The sequence below is a fragment of the Podarcis erhardii genome, assembly GCF_964252035.2.
Source record: "Podarcis erhardii genome assembly, chromosome: 2".
NCBI classification, from domain to species: Eukaryota; Metazoa; Chordata; class Lepidosauria; order Squamata; family Lacertidae; genus Podarcis; species Podarcis erhardii.
In genome coordinates this window covers 112,555,819-112,569,590 of record NC_138498.1, presented here as the reverse complement: position 1 = coordinate 112,569,590, position 13,772 = coordinate 112,555,819, and the positions used below count along the sequence as shown (strand labels likewise).

At 46.8% G+C, this 13,772-nt stretch overlaps 3 protein-coding genes across 8 annotated transcripts in view; 2 read left to right on the top strand and 1 right to left on the bottom strand.

Annotated features, from left to right (window-relative positions):
• The window catches only part of VWA7 (von Willebrand factor A domain containing 7), a 39,106-nt gene extending 33,599 nt beyond the window's left edge, over positions 1-5,507 (bottom strand). Inside the window, exons 1-3 of one of the 5 annotated variants that reach the window (XM_081852413.1) lie at positions 5,191-5,507; positions 2,623-2,909; positions 790-1,071 (exon numbers count right to left, since the gene is read on the bottom strand). In XM_081852413.1, the coding sequence (XP_081708539.1) occupies positions 790-1,071; positions 2,623-2,909; positions 5,191-5,353 (732 nt within the window). In that variant the 5' untranslated portion in view covers positions 5,354-5,507. Of the gene's footprint in view, positions 1-789; positions 1,072-2,622; positions 2,910-3,698; positions 4,174-5,190 lie in introns of those variants that run through there. The other 4 variants (XM_081852416.1, XM_081852412.1, XM_081852415.1 and 1 more) reach the window with 4 other exon arrangements.
• Positions 1-13,772, top strand: part of LOC309337139 (TNF receptor-associated factor 1-like) — a 261,886-nt gene that overhangs the window by 209,036 nt on the left and 39,078 nt on the right. The window lies entirely within an intron of this gene.
• Positions 1-13,772, top strand: part of SAPCD1 (suppressor APC domain containing 1) — a gene marked incomplete at its 5' end in the record, with an annotated part of 82,423 nt that overhangs the window by 65,627 nt on the left and 3,024 nt on the right. The window lies entirely within an intron of this gene.

The following is a 13,772-nucleotide window of genomic DNA, read 5'->3' as shown; positions in this document are numbered from 1 at the left end:
ATATAAATAATATAAATAACAAGTGCTTCTTGTACTTTGCAGAAGGAATGCAAGTGCAGGAAATGAGTTAAAGGGAAAGGGGTATGTAGAAAATCGTAATATAACTCTACAGAAATCATACCATTTTCACATATTCCATATATCTGCCGAGGCTGCTGTCAAGGAGTGTAGCAGCTGTGCCCTGATAGTTCTGGTGCCTTTCATTTACAAAATAAAGATTACGGCTAAAACCTGAGAGGAATTTTAACTTCGGCGCGGGTGATGAATTATAGGAACTCTGTGCTGCAGATCTAAAGTAAAGGTAAAGGGACCCCTGACCATTAGGTCCAGTCGTTGCCGACTCTGGGGTTGCGGTGCTCATCTCGCTTTATTGGCCGAGGGAGCCGGTGTACAGCTTCCGGGTCATGTGGCCAGCATGACTAAGCTGCTTCTGGCGAACTAGAGCAGCGCACGGAAACGCCATTTACCTTCCCGCCTGAGCGGTACCTATTTATCTACTTGCACTTTGATGTGCTTTCGAACTGTCGCAGGGATTCGAACCGCCGACCTTCTGATCAGCAAGTCCTAGGCTCTGTGGTTTAACCCACAGCGCCACCCACGCACTGCAGATCTACTACGGTGCAATTTTTGCAATGAACAGAGACCCCCTAGAATGGATTTCAGCCCTGCTTTCGACAAAGGCGGCTAGATCAAATCAGGACTAGGGCCAAACATGTTAAGTTCTCTACCTCAAAGCCTAATGCCACCTTCCTCTACTACTTCCAGCTTCTCCTACATTTCGGTAAGCACCTGTAAGGTATGGAGCAGCTGCCCCAGCTTGCCCCGGGCGATGACGTACTGCTCCGAACGCACAGCTTGGAGGATCTCTTTGCGGGTTTGCAACAGCCAGCTGTTCGTGGAGCGGATGAGCTCAGAATCAAAGTGGAGCACAGGGTCGTCCCGTGTGGTGTTTGTGAAGTCCATGGCGGCATTGGCGTTGGCCACCTGGGCGATAGCCCCGCGGAAGCGCTTAGCCGACACCTCAGGACCATAGAAAGCGGCAAAGATGTCGTCAGCCAGGAGGGTCCTGCCCTAGGTGAGAGACGGGGAGGGAAATGAGATCGGGAGACCCTTTCATCTGTAACAGTGGGAACCAGGGCAGTGGGTACAGGCAGCACGGGTGCGAATGAGGCATAACTGGTTTCTTCCTAGGAGCCATTCCATTCTTAACCTGAAACTGTTCTTAACCTGAGGTACCACTTTAGCTAATGGGGCCTCCCGCTGCCACTGCACGATTTCTGTTCTCATCCTGAAGCAAAGTTCTTAACCTGAGGTACTATTTCTGGGTTAGTGGAGTCTGGAACCTGAAGCGTCTGTAACCCGAGGTACCACTGTATAGGAAACCCCGAAGAGTCAGTTCCAATCGAGGGAGATGGGCCAAAGGTCTCATTCAGCACAACTCCCTGCACCCATAAATTGTGTGTGCGTGTTCTAGTGGCTGAGGAATTACATGAGGTCCAGCACCGAGGGCCTTCTGGCGGTTCCCTCCCTGAGAGAAGTGAAGTTACAGGGAACTAGGCAGAGGGCCTTCTCAGTAGTGGCGCCTGCCCCACCAGATATCAAGGAGATAAACAACTCTCTGACTTTTAAAAGACAACTGAAGGCGGCCCTGTTGAGGGAAGTTTTTAGCTCCTCCATGACAGGTGGCCAGCCAACTTCTGCTTAAAAACCTCCAAGAAAGGAGAGCGACATCTGGAGGACCACAAGTCCCCCATCTTGGGGGTGTACGACAATTCTGACCTAGATGGGCCAGTGACTGCTCAGTTTAAAGTTGGTTGCTTCCCATGTTCTCCAGTGTCCCTAACCCAGGCATAGGCAAGTGCAGCCCTCCAGTTGTTTTGGGACTACAACTCCCATGATCCCTAGCTAACAGGACCAGTGGTCAGGGATGATGGGAACTGTAGTCCCAAAACATCTGGAAGGCTGCGTTTGCCTACGCCTGCCCTAACCCTTACTTGCGATTTCAGCCTGCCCACCCCTAAGCTAGCATTATTTCATTTCATTTCATTTATTTATTAAATTTAGTATCCCTATCGTGTTTTATGACTTCCTTGATAGTGTATGTGGGCTGGAACTGGTCTGTGACCGAAATAATAAAATTCTTTATTCAATTTATATACTGCCATAATCCCTGGGGTCTCAGGGTGGTTTGCAGAAAAAAATAAAGATATAAAAACACAAAACACATAATAATAATAATAATAATAATAATAATAATAATAATAATAATTAAAAAAAAACAACCCAATAGTCCTACCACAAAAAAACAACATTTTAAAAAGGCATAGGATGTAAATCAGATCAACCAAAGGCCTGGTTTAAAAGGAACAGTTTTTGCCTGGTGCCTAAAGGTGTCTAATGAAGGCGCCAGGCCAACTTCCCTGGGGAGAGCATTCCACAGACAGGGAGCCACTGCAGAGAAGGCCCCGCTCTCGTGTGACCCCCCTCCAGACCTCTCGAGAAGGAGGCTCACGAAGGTGGGCCTCAGAAGATGATCTCAGGGTCCAGGAAGGTTGATATGGAAAGACCTCTGTTTGTCACTAGGGCAGCCCTGCTGGTGTCCAGACCTGCCGTTCCTCTCACCTTGAAGTCCTCCTCCCGGATACCTTGCCCCTCGGCGGGATGCTGCATCTCCACAAAGATGCGCAAGGTGACATTGAGGATGGCCTCCTCGGTCATGTCCTGGTGGGTGATGGAGTCCCAGGTGAAAGCCATGGTGCGAGACCAGAAGTTGGGGAAGAAGGCGTGGGCTCCTCGCGGAGGCAAATGCAGCAGCGGCAGCAGCCACAGGAAGCGCCAGAACCAGGCCAGGGGATGGTCCATATTGGATGCATTTATCAGGAAGAAAAGAATCCAAGGAAATAGTAAACCTAAAAACAATTCAGAAACAAAAATCCAAACAATTCAGAAAGCACTTTTCAAACCCACTACATCACATTTCTCCTTGGGAGAAAGGCGATGGCAAACCTAGACAGCATCTTAAAAAGCAGAGACATCACCTTGCCAACAAAAGCCCGTATAGTTAAAGCCATGGTTTTCCCAGTAGTGATGTATGGAAGTGAAAGCTGGACCATAAAGAAGGCTAATGGCCGAAGAATTGATGCTTTTGAATTATGGTGCTGGAGGAGACTCTTGAGAGTCCCATGGACTGCAAGAAGATCAAACCTCTGCATTCTGAAGGAAATCAGCCCTGAGTGCTCACTGGAAGGACAGATCCTGAAGCTGAGGCTCCAATACTTTGGCCACCTCATGAGAAGAGAAGACTCCTGGAAAAGACCCTGATGTTGGGAAAGATGGAGGGCACAAGGAGAAGGGGACGACAGAGGACGAGATGGTTGGACAGTGTTCTCGAAGCTACAAACATGAGTCTGACCAAACTGCGGGAGGCAGTGGAAGACAGGAGTGCCTGGCATGCTCTGGTCCATGGGGTCACGAAGAGTCGGGCACGACTAAACGACGAAAAAACAACAACACATCACAAAAGGAATGGCTTCCCTGAGTAAATAGGAAGCTCATCTTTTACAGCAGGAGCAGACTGACTTTACTCTCGTTTGGGTGTAATTAATTTTTCCACCAGAATTCCATGATGTATCGGGTACTTTAAATTTATGGTGCTATAATGCCTACTCAGGATCTTCTCGTCCCGAGCTCTAACTAACCTGTATTTGGTGATCCTGAGTTGGCAATTCTTGCTCAAGAAAACCGTAAGAAGTGCTTTGCTGGATCAGGCCCAAAGTCAACTGTTTTTGACTTCGCAGCACTCTCTGTTCTGCAAAGCGGCTGGTGGCTTCTCCTCCGCTGCTTTGCAGGAGTGGCTTCTGCTAGGGTAGATGTGAGACCTTCTTACCGGAATTGTCACCTGTGTGCAGCTAAACAATCACAGGATCTTACCTGGAAGGCACAACAGCCCACTTCACTTATCTTCTCAAGTGTGAATGTGGCCGTCCCCCTTGCAAATAATAACAATGTACCTGCAAATGCATGCATTATATAGGTGTGCTCGTGAGGGGGTAAGACTAGGCCTCTGCACAATGAGAAGAGCCATCACTCAGTAGTGGAGCATCTACTTTGCAGGCAGAATATCCTGGGTTCAAATTCTGGCATCTCCTAAGCAATTGCCCAGCTTTCGCCAGCTTTGAGAAGGCGGCGCAAAGGGTGCGAGAGGATCAGATTTTGACCTTGTGCCGTACTACCAAGGTCCACCCTGCAGGACTGATGGGAGCTGGAGGAGGAATGTAACAACAACAACAACAACTTGTTTCCTGTACCTAGCCACTCTGAGGAGCTTGCAGCAAAATACAGCAGCACCCAAAGGGACCACGTTGGCGATCTCAGCCCTAAACGACCCAAGCAAGTGGGTTCACACATGCCGAAGAAAAACTGTACATGCAGAGACTAAACACTTCCATACATAGATTCATCACAGCAGCCACGCGATTTACTTACTTACAAGATATTATACCATTTATTATTATTATTATTATTATTATTATTCTTTATTGATTAAAAATTTGCATATCTATACAAACTTTATATGCTATCTCTTTACGTATGAAAAAAGAAAATTATGTAGAGAATAGAAAATTTTTAAAGGAGCAAAAAAGAGGGAAAGAAAAAATAAAGAAATAACAAATAAACGAAGTAAGAAAAATCAAAAGAAAAGACAAGACAACATTATTTACACAATAAAAGTGTTCATCACAATCCTTCCCATCCTTCTCATTACACTGTAATATAAACATTCTTTTTAAACACAGATTTGTATTGTATAATATCATTTCTTTCTACTTTGTATATATTCCTCTAATTGTTTTCTTTACAAATATCACTCAATTTCTGCTAATATGGAATTATTTGTACAATAAAGTTTTACATAGTTCTTGAATATTATCCATTCTCTAGTTGTTGTTTTTTTCGATATTCCTCTAACTGATCCCGTCAGTTTTGCTAATTGTAGATATTCTAACATGAGTATCTGCCAGTCAGTAATCTCTGGAAGCGTGTCATTCTTCCAGTTCCTTGCCAACCATTAACAAAACGTTCTCTGGACAATTCACTGGCCTGCTGTGAGATGAAGGATGACTGCCATTCTTTTCCTACAGACCATTGATATTTTCATGCTAGATAAACCTGAACGGAACTCCTCCTTACCTAGCAAGGGCTTCAGCCCAAGGCTGCATGAAATACACACACACACACACACACACACACACAGTGGAATCCGTGGTATTTGTCTCTTTTTGGTGGTCTGTTGTGTTTTTCCCCCTCCTCCTTCATGCAAACTCTGCATGTTGACCGTTGAGATCTGTGCCATTTCTTAGAACTCGGCTGGCAAGGAAAGCAGCTTGGGCTGAGAAGATAACAGCTCTGGCTACACTCCTGGATAACACACACGCCCCAAACTGACAAAAACAGCACAGAGAAACAGCGGGGGTGGCGCATGCTGCTGAGAGCACATGAATCCAAGTTCACAATGTTCCCAAGCATGGCTGATCCCACCCCCCGCTCCCCCTGCACCGACTGGGGGTGTGCCACAGAAAGATCTGGTGGCACTGAAGAACTGACAGCACACACCCGAACTCTCAGCAAGCTGGAAGCCAGCCAAAGCAGCCTGGGCCTTCCTTCACCTTGCTGGCATCTTTTGAGCTATATCTTGTCTTGTTGTGAATGGGCAAGGCCAGCCGTGTAAACTTAAATACAGTCCTGAATTCAGGGAGACCAGAACAGCTGTATTGCTGGATTACCCCAAAGTCCATCTAGCCTGGTTCTGTTTCCAGCAGCAGCCAGAGAGAGCTTATTTGTCCTGAATGTAGAGAGAGATCTCCTTCATCCACGGAACAGAGGAAGCTACCTTATGCACGCGGACCACCTGGCCATGCAGCTAAACCAATGTAAACAGAGCCAGCGTGGTGTAGTGGTTAAGAGCGGTAGACTCCTAATCTGGTGAACCGGGTTTGCATCTCTGCTCCTCCACATGCAGCTGCTGGGTGACCTTGGGCCAGTCACACTTCTCTGAAGTCTCTCAGCCCCACTCACCTCACAGAGTGTTTGTTGTGGGGGAGGAAAGGAAAGGAGAATGTTAGCCACTTTGGGACTCCTTCGGGCAGTGATAAAGTGGGATATCAAATCCAAACTCTTCTTCTTCTTCAACAATGATGGGCAACAGCTGTTCTGGATTTCAAGCAGGGGACATTACCAGCCCCACCTGGATACAAGAGACCATGAAGGAAGGCACCTTCGCTCATATGTGGGGGACATGAAGGCATTCTGGGAAATGATATATAACGAACTGAAAAAAAATGTTTAAAATAACTTTTGTAAAAAAGAAGAAGAAGAAGAAGCTTTTTTTATTAGGAATTCTAGGTACCAACATTCCAAAAATACCTCGGGTTACAGATGCTTCAGGTTACAGACTCTGCTAACCCAGAAATAGTACCTCGGGTTAAGAACTTTGCTTCAGGATGAGAACAGAAATTGCACGGTGGCGGCACAGCGGCAGCGGGAGGCCCCATTAGCTAAAGTGGTACCTCAGGTTAAGAACAGTTTCAGGTTAAGAACGGACCTCCAGAATGAATTAAGTTCTTAACCTGAAGTACCACTGTACTTTGCATGTATGTGGCAACAGCTACACGGATGTTGCTAGCCCAGAGCTGGAAAGAAGACAAAGTCCCTACCAGAGAGGAATGGCAAACCAAGCTGATGGACTATGCCAAAATGGCAAAACTGACTGGAAATCTCAGGAACCAAACAGACCAAAACTTCAAAAAAGAATGGGAAAAAATTATAATTTATCTAGGAGATCACTGTAAGCAGATGAAAACATTGGCAGGATTTTAATAACGTAGCGAAATTTATGGGCAGTATGGAGAGATACAAAATATGAATTATGATATAATATGCAGTTGAGAGGGTCACAATGGGACCCATGGAAGGGAAGGTGGGAAGTCCAGAGACTTGGAGAAATCTCTAAATATGGATATGTAATTTGGATTGTTATAATTTTATATTTGTAAAACCAAATAAAAATTATTAGTAAAAAATAAAAAAAAGATACACGACACCATGGACCTTTTGTGTTCAAAGCTGGGCCTCTACCAGGGAGCTACAGCCCTTCCTAACAGTTCCATTTGGTCAAAAGATTGTGATAGATCAGATTGTGCCTCTCAACCTTTTAAAGCCCTCTAAGCTAGAGGGCACTGGGACACCACCATATATTGTAGCAGAGTCCCGTAAGTTACATGCTGTTATGAAGTACTGTCTGTCTGTCTCTTCTTTGATCTGTCCTGACTCTACTGCCAGTCAATTTTGTTAGGCATCCCCAAGTCCCAGAGCTATGAGAAAGGACCTCCCTAAAAACTTGTCCTATCTACATTCTCCACACCATTAGCTATTCTTAAAACATCAGTCTTTCCTCTTAAGCAGGGCAGGCGTAAGCGGCATGCAAACCAGCTTGCATTACCGGACTCCACTTCCCGCCAGCTCCTGCCCACTGAGGCTGATCGGAGTCTAACAATTATCCGGAGGCTCAGTGAATCTAGCAATTATCTGGAGGACCCCATCCCTGAACTTAGGGAAAGTGCTCCACACTGGGCCTGGGAGAATAGAAGTTGCAGTCCGAAACTTCTGAAGGGGACCAGGTTAGCAAAGACTGCTCTATATCAACCGCGAATCTGGAACAAGAGGGCCAGTTTGTTTATTTTTTCAGACCAACTCTATTTTTTTAATATACAAAGGCAATAGTCCAACACAGCTTATGGTATCATACAAATCGCTTAAAGGAGCCACAAGTCTCCTTGTTTTGTTTTTTTGCTGTCTGGCTATACCTCTGGAAATATCTGTTTGCATTTGCCACGGCAAAACCACATCAATCTTATCTTGTAGAAACCAACTTACGGCCATTGCCATAAGGATAACGTTCTTAATAACAACACACTCTCTTTAAGTGCTTTTGTTTCACTGACCCCTATATTCGCCACTGGGTCATTTGCCAAGTACAGGCAACGCCGAATAACTGCTTTCGACAATGTTTGCTATGACCTGCGGTCATGAGAATAAGTTACCCACCTGAGATTTCTAGGCTGTTAAGTAGTAGAACAGTCGGCAGAACGCCGTGTGCTACACAAGCCGCACCCACCCCCTTTGCAGCTTTCAACACACAACACAGGAATAGTAACACACACTTCACTGTTATATGGTTACACATGGACGAGCAAAATGGGAACGAACACACAAGTCAATAGGCAGCAATGTAACTAGGGGAGGGTAGTCAGATTTTTTGCTCCTGTGAAGCCTGTGTGTGTGTGTGTGTGTGTGTGTGTGTGTGTACGCACGCAAATTCACATGGGGTAGGGTGCCAAACCAGGTGAAGTGAAGCCTAGTTTTGCCCCTGCAATAGGAGCTGTTCAGGCACCGGACTGGCCGGCAACCTAAGCCTCCTGCGCCACTTACTTGTTTTCCTTTACATTTTTAGCAACGATACAAAAGGAGACCATTACATATAGGAAAAATAAAATTTAAAAAAATTCACACCCTCCAACATTTATCTGATGGTAATTGGGATGTCCTGTTCCATTATTATTATTATTATTATTATTATTATTATTAGTCCCTGCCCATCTGACTGGGTGGTCACTCTGGGCAGCTTCCAACATATATAAAAAACATAATAAAACTTTAAACTTTACAAAAAACAAAAAACTTTCCTTCAGATGTCTTCTAAAGATTGTATATTTGCTTATCTCCTTGGCTTGGGGGGGTCGCATACCTCCATAATACCCTCCCACATTTCTCCGATGGAAATAGGGTCGTCCTAATGAAAAGCGGATCAAATCAGAAACGGTTTCTGCGAATCCGGTGCTGTCCCTGGAAAAGAGGGACACTTGGAGGGTCGGAAAAGTATTGATGGGTTGATGGGTTTCCTACGGCAAGTGAGGAGCAAAACCAGAGCCCCCCCCCCCCAAAAGCTGAAGACTACGACAGCTTATTGATCGCCAAATAATTGATGTTTTTGAATTATGGTGCTGGAGGAGACTCTTGAGAGAAGATCAAACCTATCCATTCTGAAGGAAATCAGCCCTGAGTGCTCACTGGAAGGACAGATCCTGAAGCTGAGGCTCCAATGCTTTGGCCACCTCATGAGAAGAGAAGACTCCCTGGAAAAGACCCTGATGTTGGGAAAGATGGAGGGCACAAGGAGAAGGGGGCGACAGAGGGCGAGATGGTTGGACAGTGTTCTCGAAGCTACCAACATGAGTTTGACCAAACTGCGGGAGGCAGTGGAAGACAGGAGTGCCTGGTGTGCAGTGGCGTAGCGTGGGGGGTGCAGGGGGGGCCAGCCGCACCGGGCGCAACATCTGGGGGTTAGGGTTAGGGGGTGCAAATCCACAGGTTAGGGGGCGCAAATTACTTGCCTTGCCCCGGGTGCTGACAACGCACGCTACGCCACTGCTGGCATGCTCTGGTCCATGGGGTCATGAAGAGTCGGACACGACTAAAGGACTAAACAACAACAACAACAAATGAAAAGCGGATCAAATCAGAAACGATTTCTGCGAATCCGTTGCTGTCCCTGGAAAAGAGGAACACTTGGAGGGTCGGAAAAGTATTGATGGGTTGATGGGTTTCCTATGGCAAGTGAGGACCAAAACCAGAGCCCAAATCTTTTTTTTAAAAAAAAAAAAAAAAAAAAAAAAGCTGAAGACTACGCCAGCTTATTGACACGAAGTGAGCAAAACAAACACAAACACGATCCCCTGGGAAGGAAGGCACTCCGCCCTTTTCTCAGATCTCCCCAGCCCCAAACGCCTCACCTCCCTCCCAGATCCCCTAAAAAAGACGCCGCAGGAATTGACTCAGAAGCAGCTCACCTGTCGCGGAGGAGAAGCCCCGGGCATGAGAGGGGGGAGCCCCCCACCCAGCGCCTCCTTGACAATCTAGCCTCCCACGCCTCGGCAAAGCGGGGTGGGGTGGGGGGTGGGGGGTGTTGGTCTTGTTGCCTCCGCGGGCGCCGCCCCTCTGCCGGGACACCGGATCTCCCGCCCCTATTAATAGAGGGCAAGAAGAAGTAGGTACGATGCCAGCCGGTGCCGCTGCCGCTGCAGTCACGGGCTATAATTACAGCGCACGTGAACGGAGGGAGGAGGGAGGGAGAGTGGGAGGGAAAGGGCGGGGCGCGCAGATCAAGCCCCCCCCCCGGTTCCTGCCTGGGGGACCCAGGCGTCCGGGATGGCCTCCCCCACCCCCCACCCCTCTTAAAATCCACCCGCCTCCCCGAGCGAGGCTCTCCACCTGTTTTTATTTTTTCTGGATGCGCGGAGATCCTGCAGGTGCCATGCGCGCTCCCCAATCATCGCTTCATTTCTTCTCCCAAGGAGTAGCCGGCCGGGGTTTCTGTTTAAAGCGCAAGAGCAAGGCCCGCGTGGGGGGGGGATGGAAAATTTGGCCCCCTGGTGATCCCGCCGACCCGGGCTGTGAAACTCTCCACCACCCCAGCTGACCTAGTAAATGCTCGGCCCCGTCCCGCGTACACAGTCTTACAAAGAGGTTTTTGGTTTGTTTTTGCACGGGGGCGCTTATTCCCAGTAATCCCAAGAACTGCACGTCTCCTTCTCCTTCCCCTCCAAATAATTAAAATAATCCAGTAATTCGAGGGAAAGGCAAGGGGGTGGCCGTCCTCCATATGCAACCGTGGACTGGCCTTGCAGTTGAAATTTAGGGAGACTCTTGAGAGTCCCGTGGACTGCAAGAAGATCAAACCTCTCCATTCTGAAGGAAATCAGCCCTGAGTGCTCACTGGAAGGACAGATCCTGAAGCTGAGGCTCCAATACTTTGGCCACCTCATGAGAAGAGAAGACTCCCTGGAAAAGACCCTGATGTTGGGAAAGATTGAGGGCACAAAGAGAAGGGGACGACAGAGGACGAGATGGTTGGACAGTGTTTGCGAAGCTACCAGCATGAGTTTGACCAAACTGCGGGAGATGGTGGAAGACAGGAGTGCCTGGCGTGCTCTGGTCCATGGGGTCATGAAGAGGCGGACACGACTAAACAACTAAACAACAACAACATTCATTCATTCATTCATTCATTCATTCATTTAATACATGGGTGTAGCTGGGGGGGCAGGGAAGGGCAGCTGCCCCCCACTTAATCAATAACATTCAATAAAAAGACAGCAATCTGAGGTTCTGCCCCCACTCCCTAACAAAAGGCCTCCCCCCCCCCAACAAAAACCCTGGCTACGCCCATGATTTAATATACCAACCTTTGCCTTCCGAGGATCTCAAGGTTGTGTACACGGTTCTCCTCACAACAACCCTGTGAGGAAAATTAGGCGAAGAGATGGCGACTGACCCCAAGTCACCCAGCGATGCTTCATGGCCTAGTGGGGATTTGAACCCTGGTCTCCCAGGCTCTAGTCCAACACTCTTAACCATTACGCTACACTGGCATAATGGTAGCTTCATGGCCTAGTGGGGATTTGAACCCTGGTCTCCCAGGCCCTAGTCCAACACTCTTAACCATTACGCTACACTGGCATAATGGTAGCATCGTACCCCTTCTTCTTCTCCCCTCACACAAAAAAACTTGGGAGCTGTAGTTTGTTAATCATGCTGAGAGCTGTTACGAGGCCCATGCGCACACAATTCCCTTCCGCTGGCCCAACCGTGAGGCGTGAGGCGACCACCTCAGCTGACAAGCTGAGGGGCTGCAGATCTCACCTCCAAGGAATTGCTGCCTGCTGCCGCCGCCTCCATTGCTGATGTTTTAGCAATGCCTCTGGTGCACTCCTTGGAGACTGGATCTGTGCCACCTCCACTGCAGCCTCATGGGCTGTTTTCCACCTCTGGCAGGGATGCCCTCTGGGGTATCCTGGGCTCTGCACCCACCTAGTGGGATTCAGAGCCGTTCATTAATCCCCCCCACCCTACCCCACAATAGCCTTTGATTCCCACTTCAACTACTGCATAGGCCAGGATATGGGTGATTTGAGTTCCACCACCCTTTTTTTAAATTTATACTTTTCAGATATATACATTCCACTGATTTTACAATCATTTTGACATTTTCAAACCCGACTTCCTTCCCCCTTTCTGCGGTTCCTTAAATTTATTTTTAATATATTCTGCATATCCAAATTCACTTAACTTATTCATTTATTTATCTTCTTTAAATATATACTCATATAACTGCAGGTTATTACAATAATCCTGCCAGTGTTTTTATCTGTTTACAATTTATTTGTAAATATTCAATAAACCATTTCCACTCTCTTATAAAAAGTTTGTTATCTTGATTTCTTATTCTCCCCCCCCTTTTTTTAAATAATTTTTATTGAATGATTTTATGTTACAAAAAACAATTATTCCTATTCTTCTGGTAAGCTTCGCCATTTCTGCATATTCCATAAGTTTTTGCATATAGTCTTCCTTTGCTGGACCTTCTTTCCATTTTTGGGCAAGTAACATTCTTCCCATTAGTCACATACATGAATAATTTTCTATACAGTTTAGGTAGTTCTGTCCCTATAATTCCCAAGAGAGAGACTTCTGGGTTGTTTTACAAACGTTATTTTGAACATCTTTTTCATTTCATTGTATATCATTTCCCAGTAAGCCTTATGAGTTCCACCCCACCCCCCCTTGTTCATGATCTGTGTTTTTATTCCCAGCTTGTTCCCCTTCTTCCCAGGCCATTTTGTGGTCTGCCTCAGGTGGCAAAATGTCTTGAGCTGGCCCTGATTCCCCTACCATTCCCAGGGGTGGTTTAACAGGTCAACATCTCTTCTCAAGGAACAGCATCCTGGCATGGAAATTAGAGCAGGTGGATCTTATTTTCCCCAGAATACAGTGCTTCCCAGGTGTGTTTGTTAGAAAACAGCCATCTTTCAGAGTGACAGAACAGGCCCGAGTCAACTCTGGCATCTTCAAGTAGGACTGGAAATGCTGAAATCTGACTGAAACCCTGGCTAGCTGCTGCCATCCAGTGTATGAAATCCTGAGCTAGGTGAACCAGTGGGCTGACTTTGGAAGCAGCTGGTCTCCCTAGGGAGTGAACAGGCCCTTGTGTGCTCACGAGGGCAATTTTTTAAAAAAGTACACCCAAGCATTCTCCATCACAGACACTCCTCTGCATTACGGCTAACCCACAAGAGAGCCATTTTCACCCATCAGGGACAAGGTTCTTACGCATTAACCTAAGTGGTTTCTTGGCTCAGAAGATGGAACTGAGTCATAGTGGCAAAAAATTGCTGAATGCTTTAAGAGGGCGTGGTGAGGGCGAGTTGTGAGAATAGCAGAGGAGACAGGACTAGCAGACAAGGAGGCATGAGAGCCCAACTTTTCTGGGTTACTCGGGCAATAACATTTAGGTCTGGCTGTCAAGTTAGGTAAGGATGAGTACGTGAGAACTTGAGAACTTGAGTTACCAAGCGTTGCTTTTTCACAGCACCTGGATCTGCAGTTGCAAATGTTTATAGCCCTGCTATGCAAAGTTTTGCCAACTATATAATTCCACCAAAGTTTAAGGACACAGCTACAGAAGCAGAATAATTATGGAGCAATTCAGAAACCCTATTTCACCTTGCTGAGATACATATATGTGTGTGTATCTTGCTATTAGAAATGCTTAGGGCAATTCAAAAGCTCTTCAGCTGGCATGTGAATGTACTCAGGAGAGAGAGACGTGATTAAACATTTGAAAGTTTTGAGGACCGGGACATTCCTGAGTGGATAAA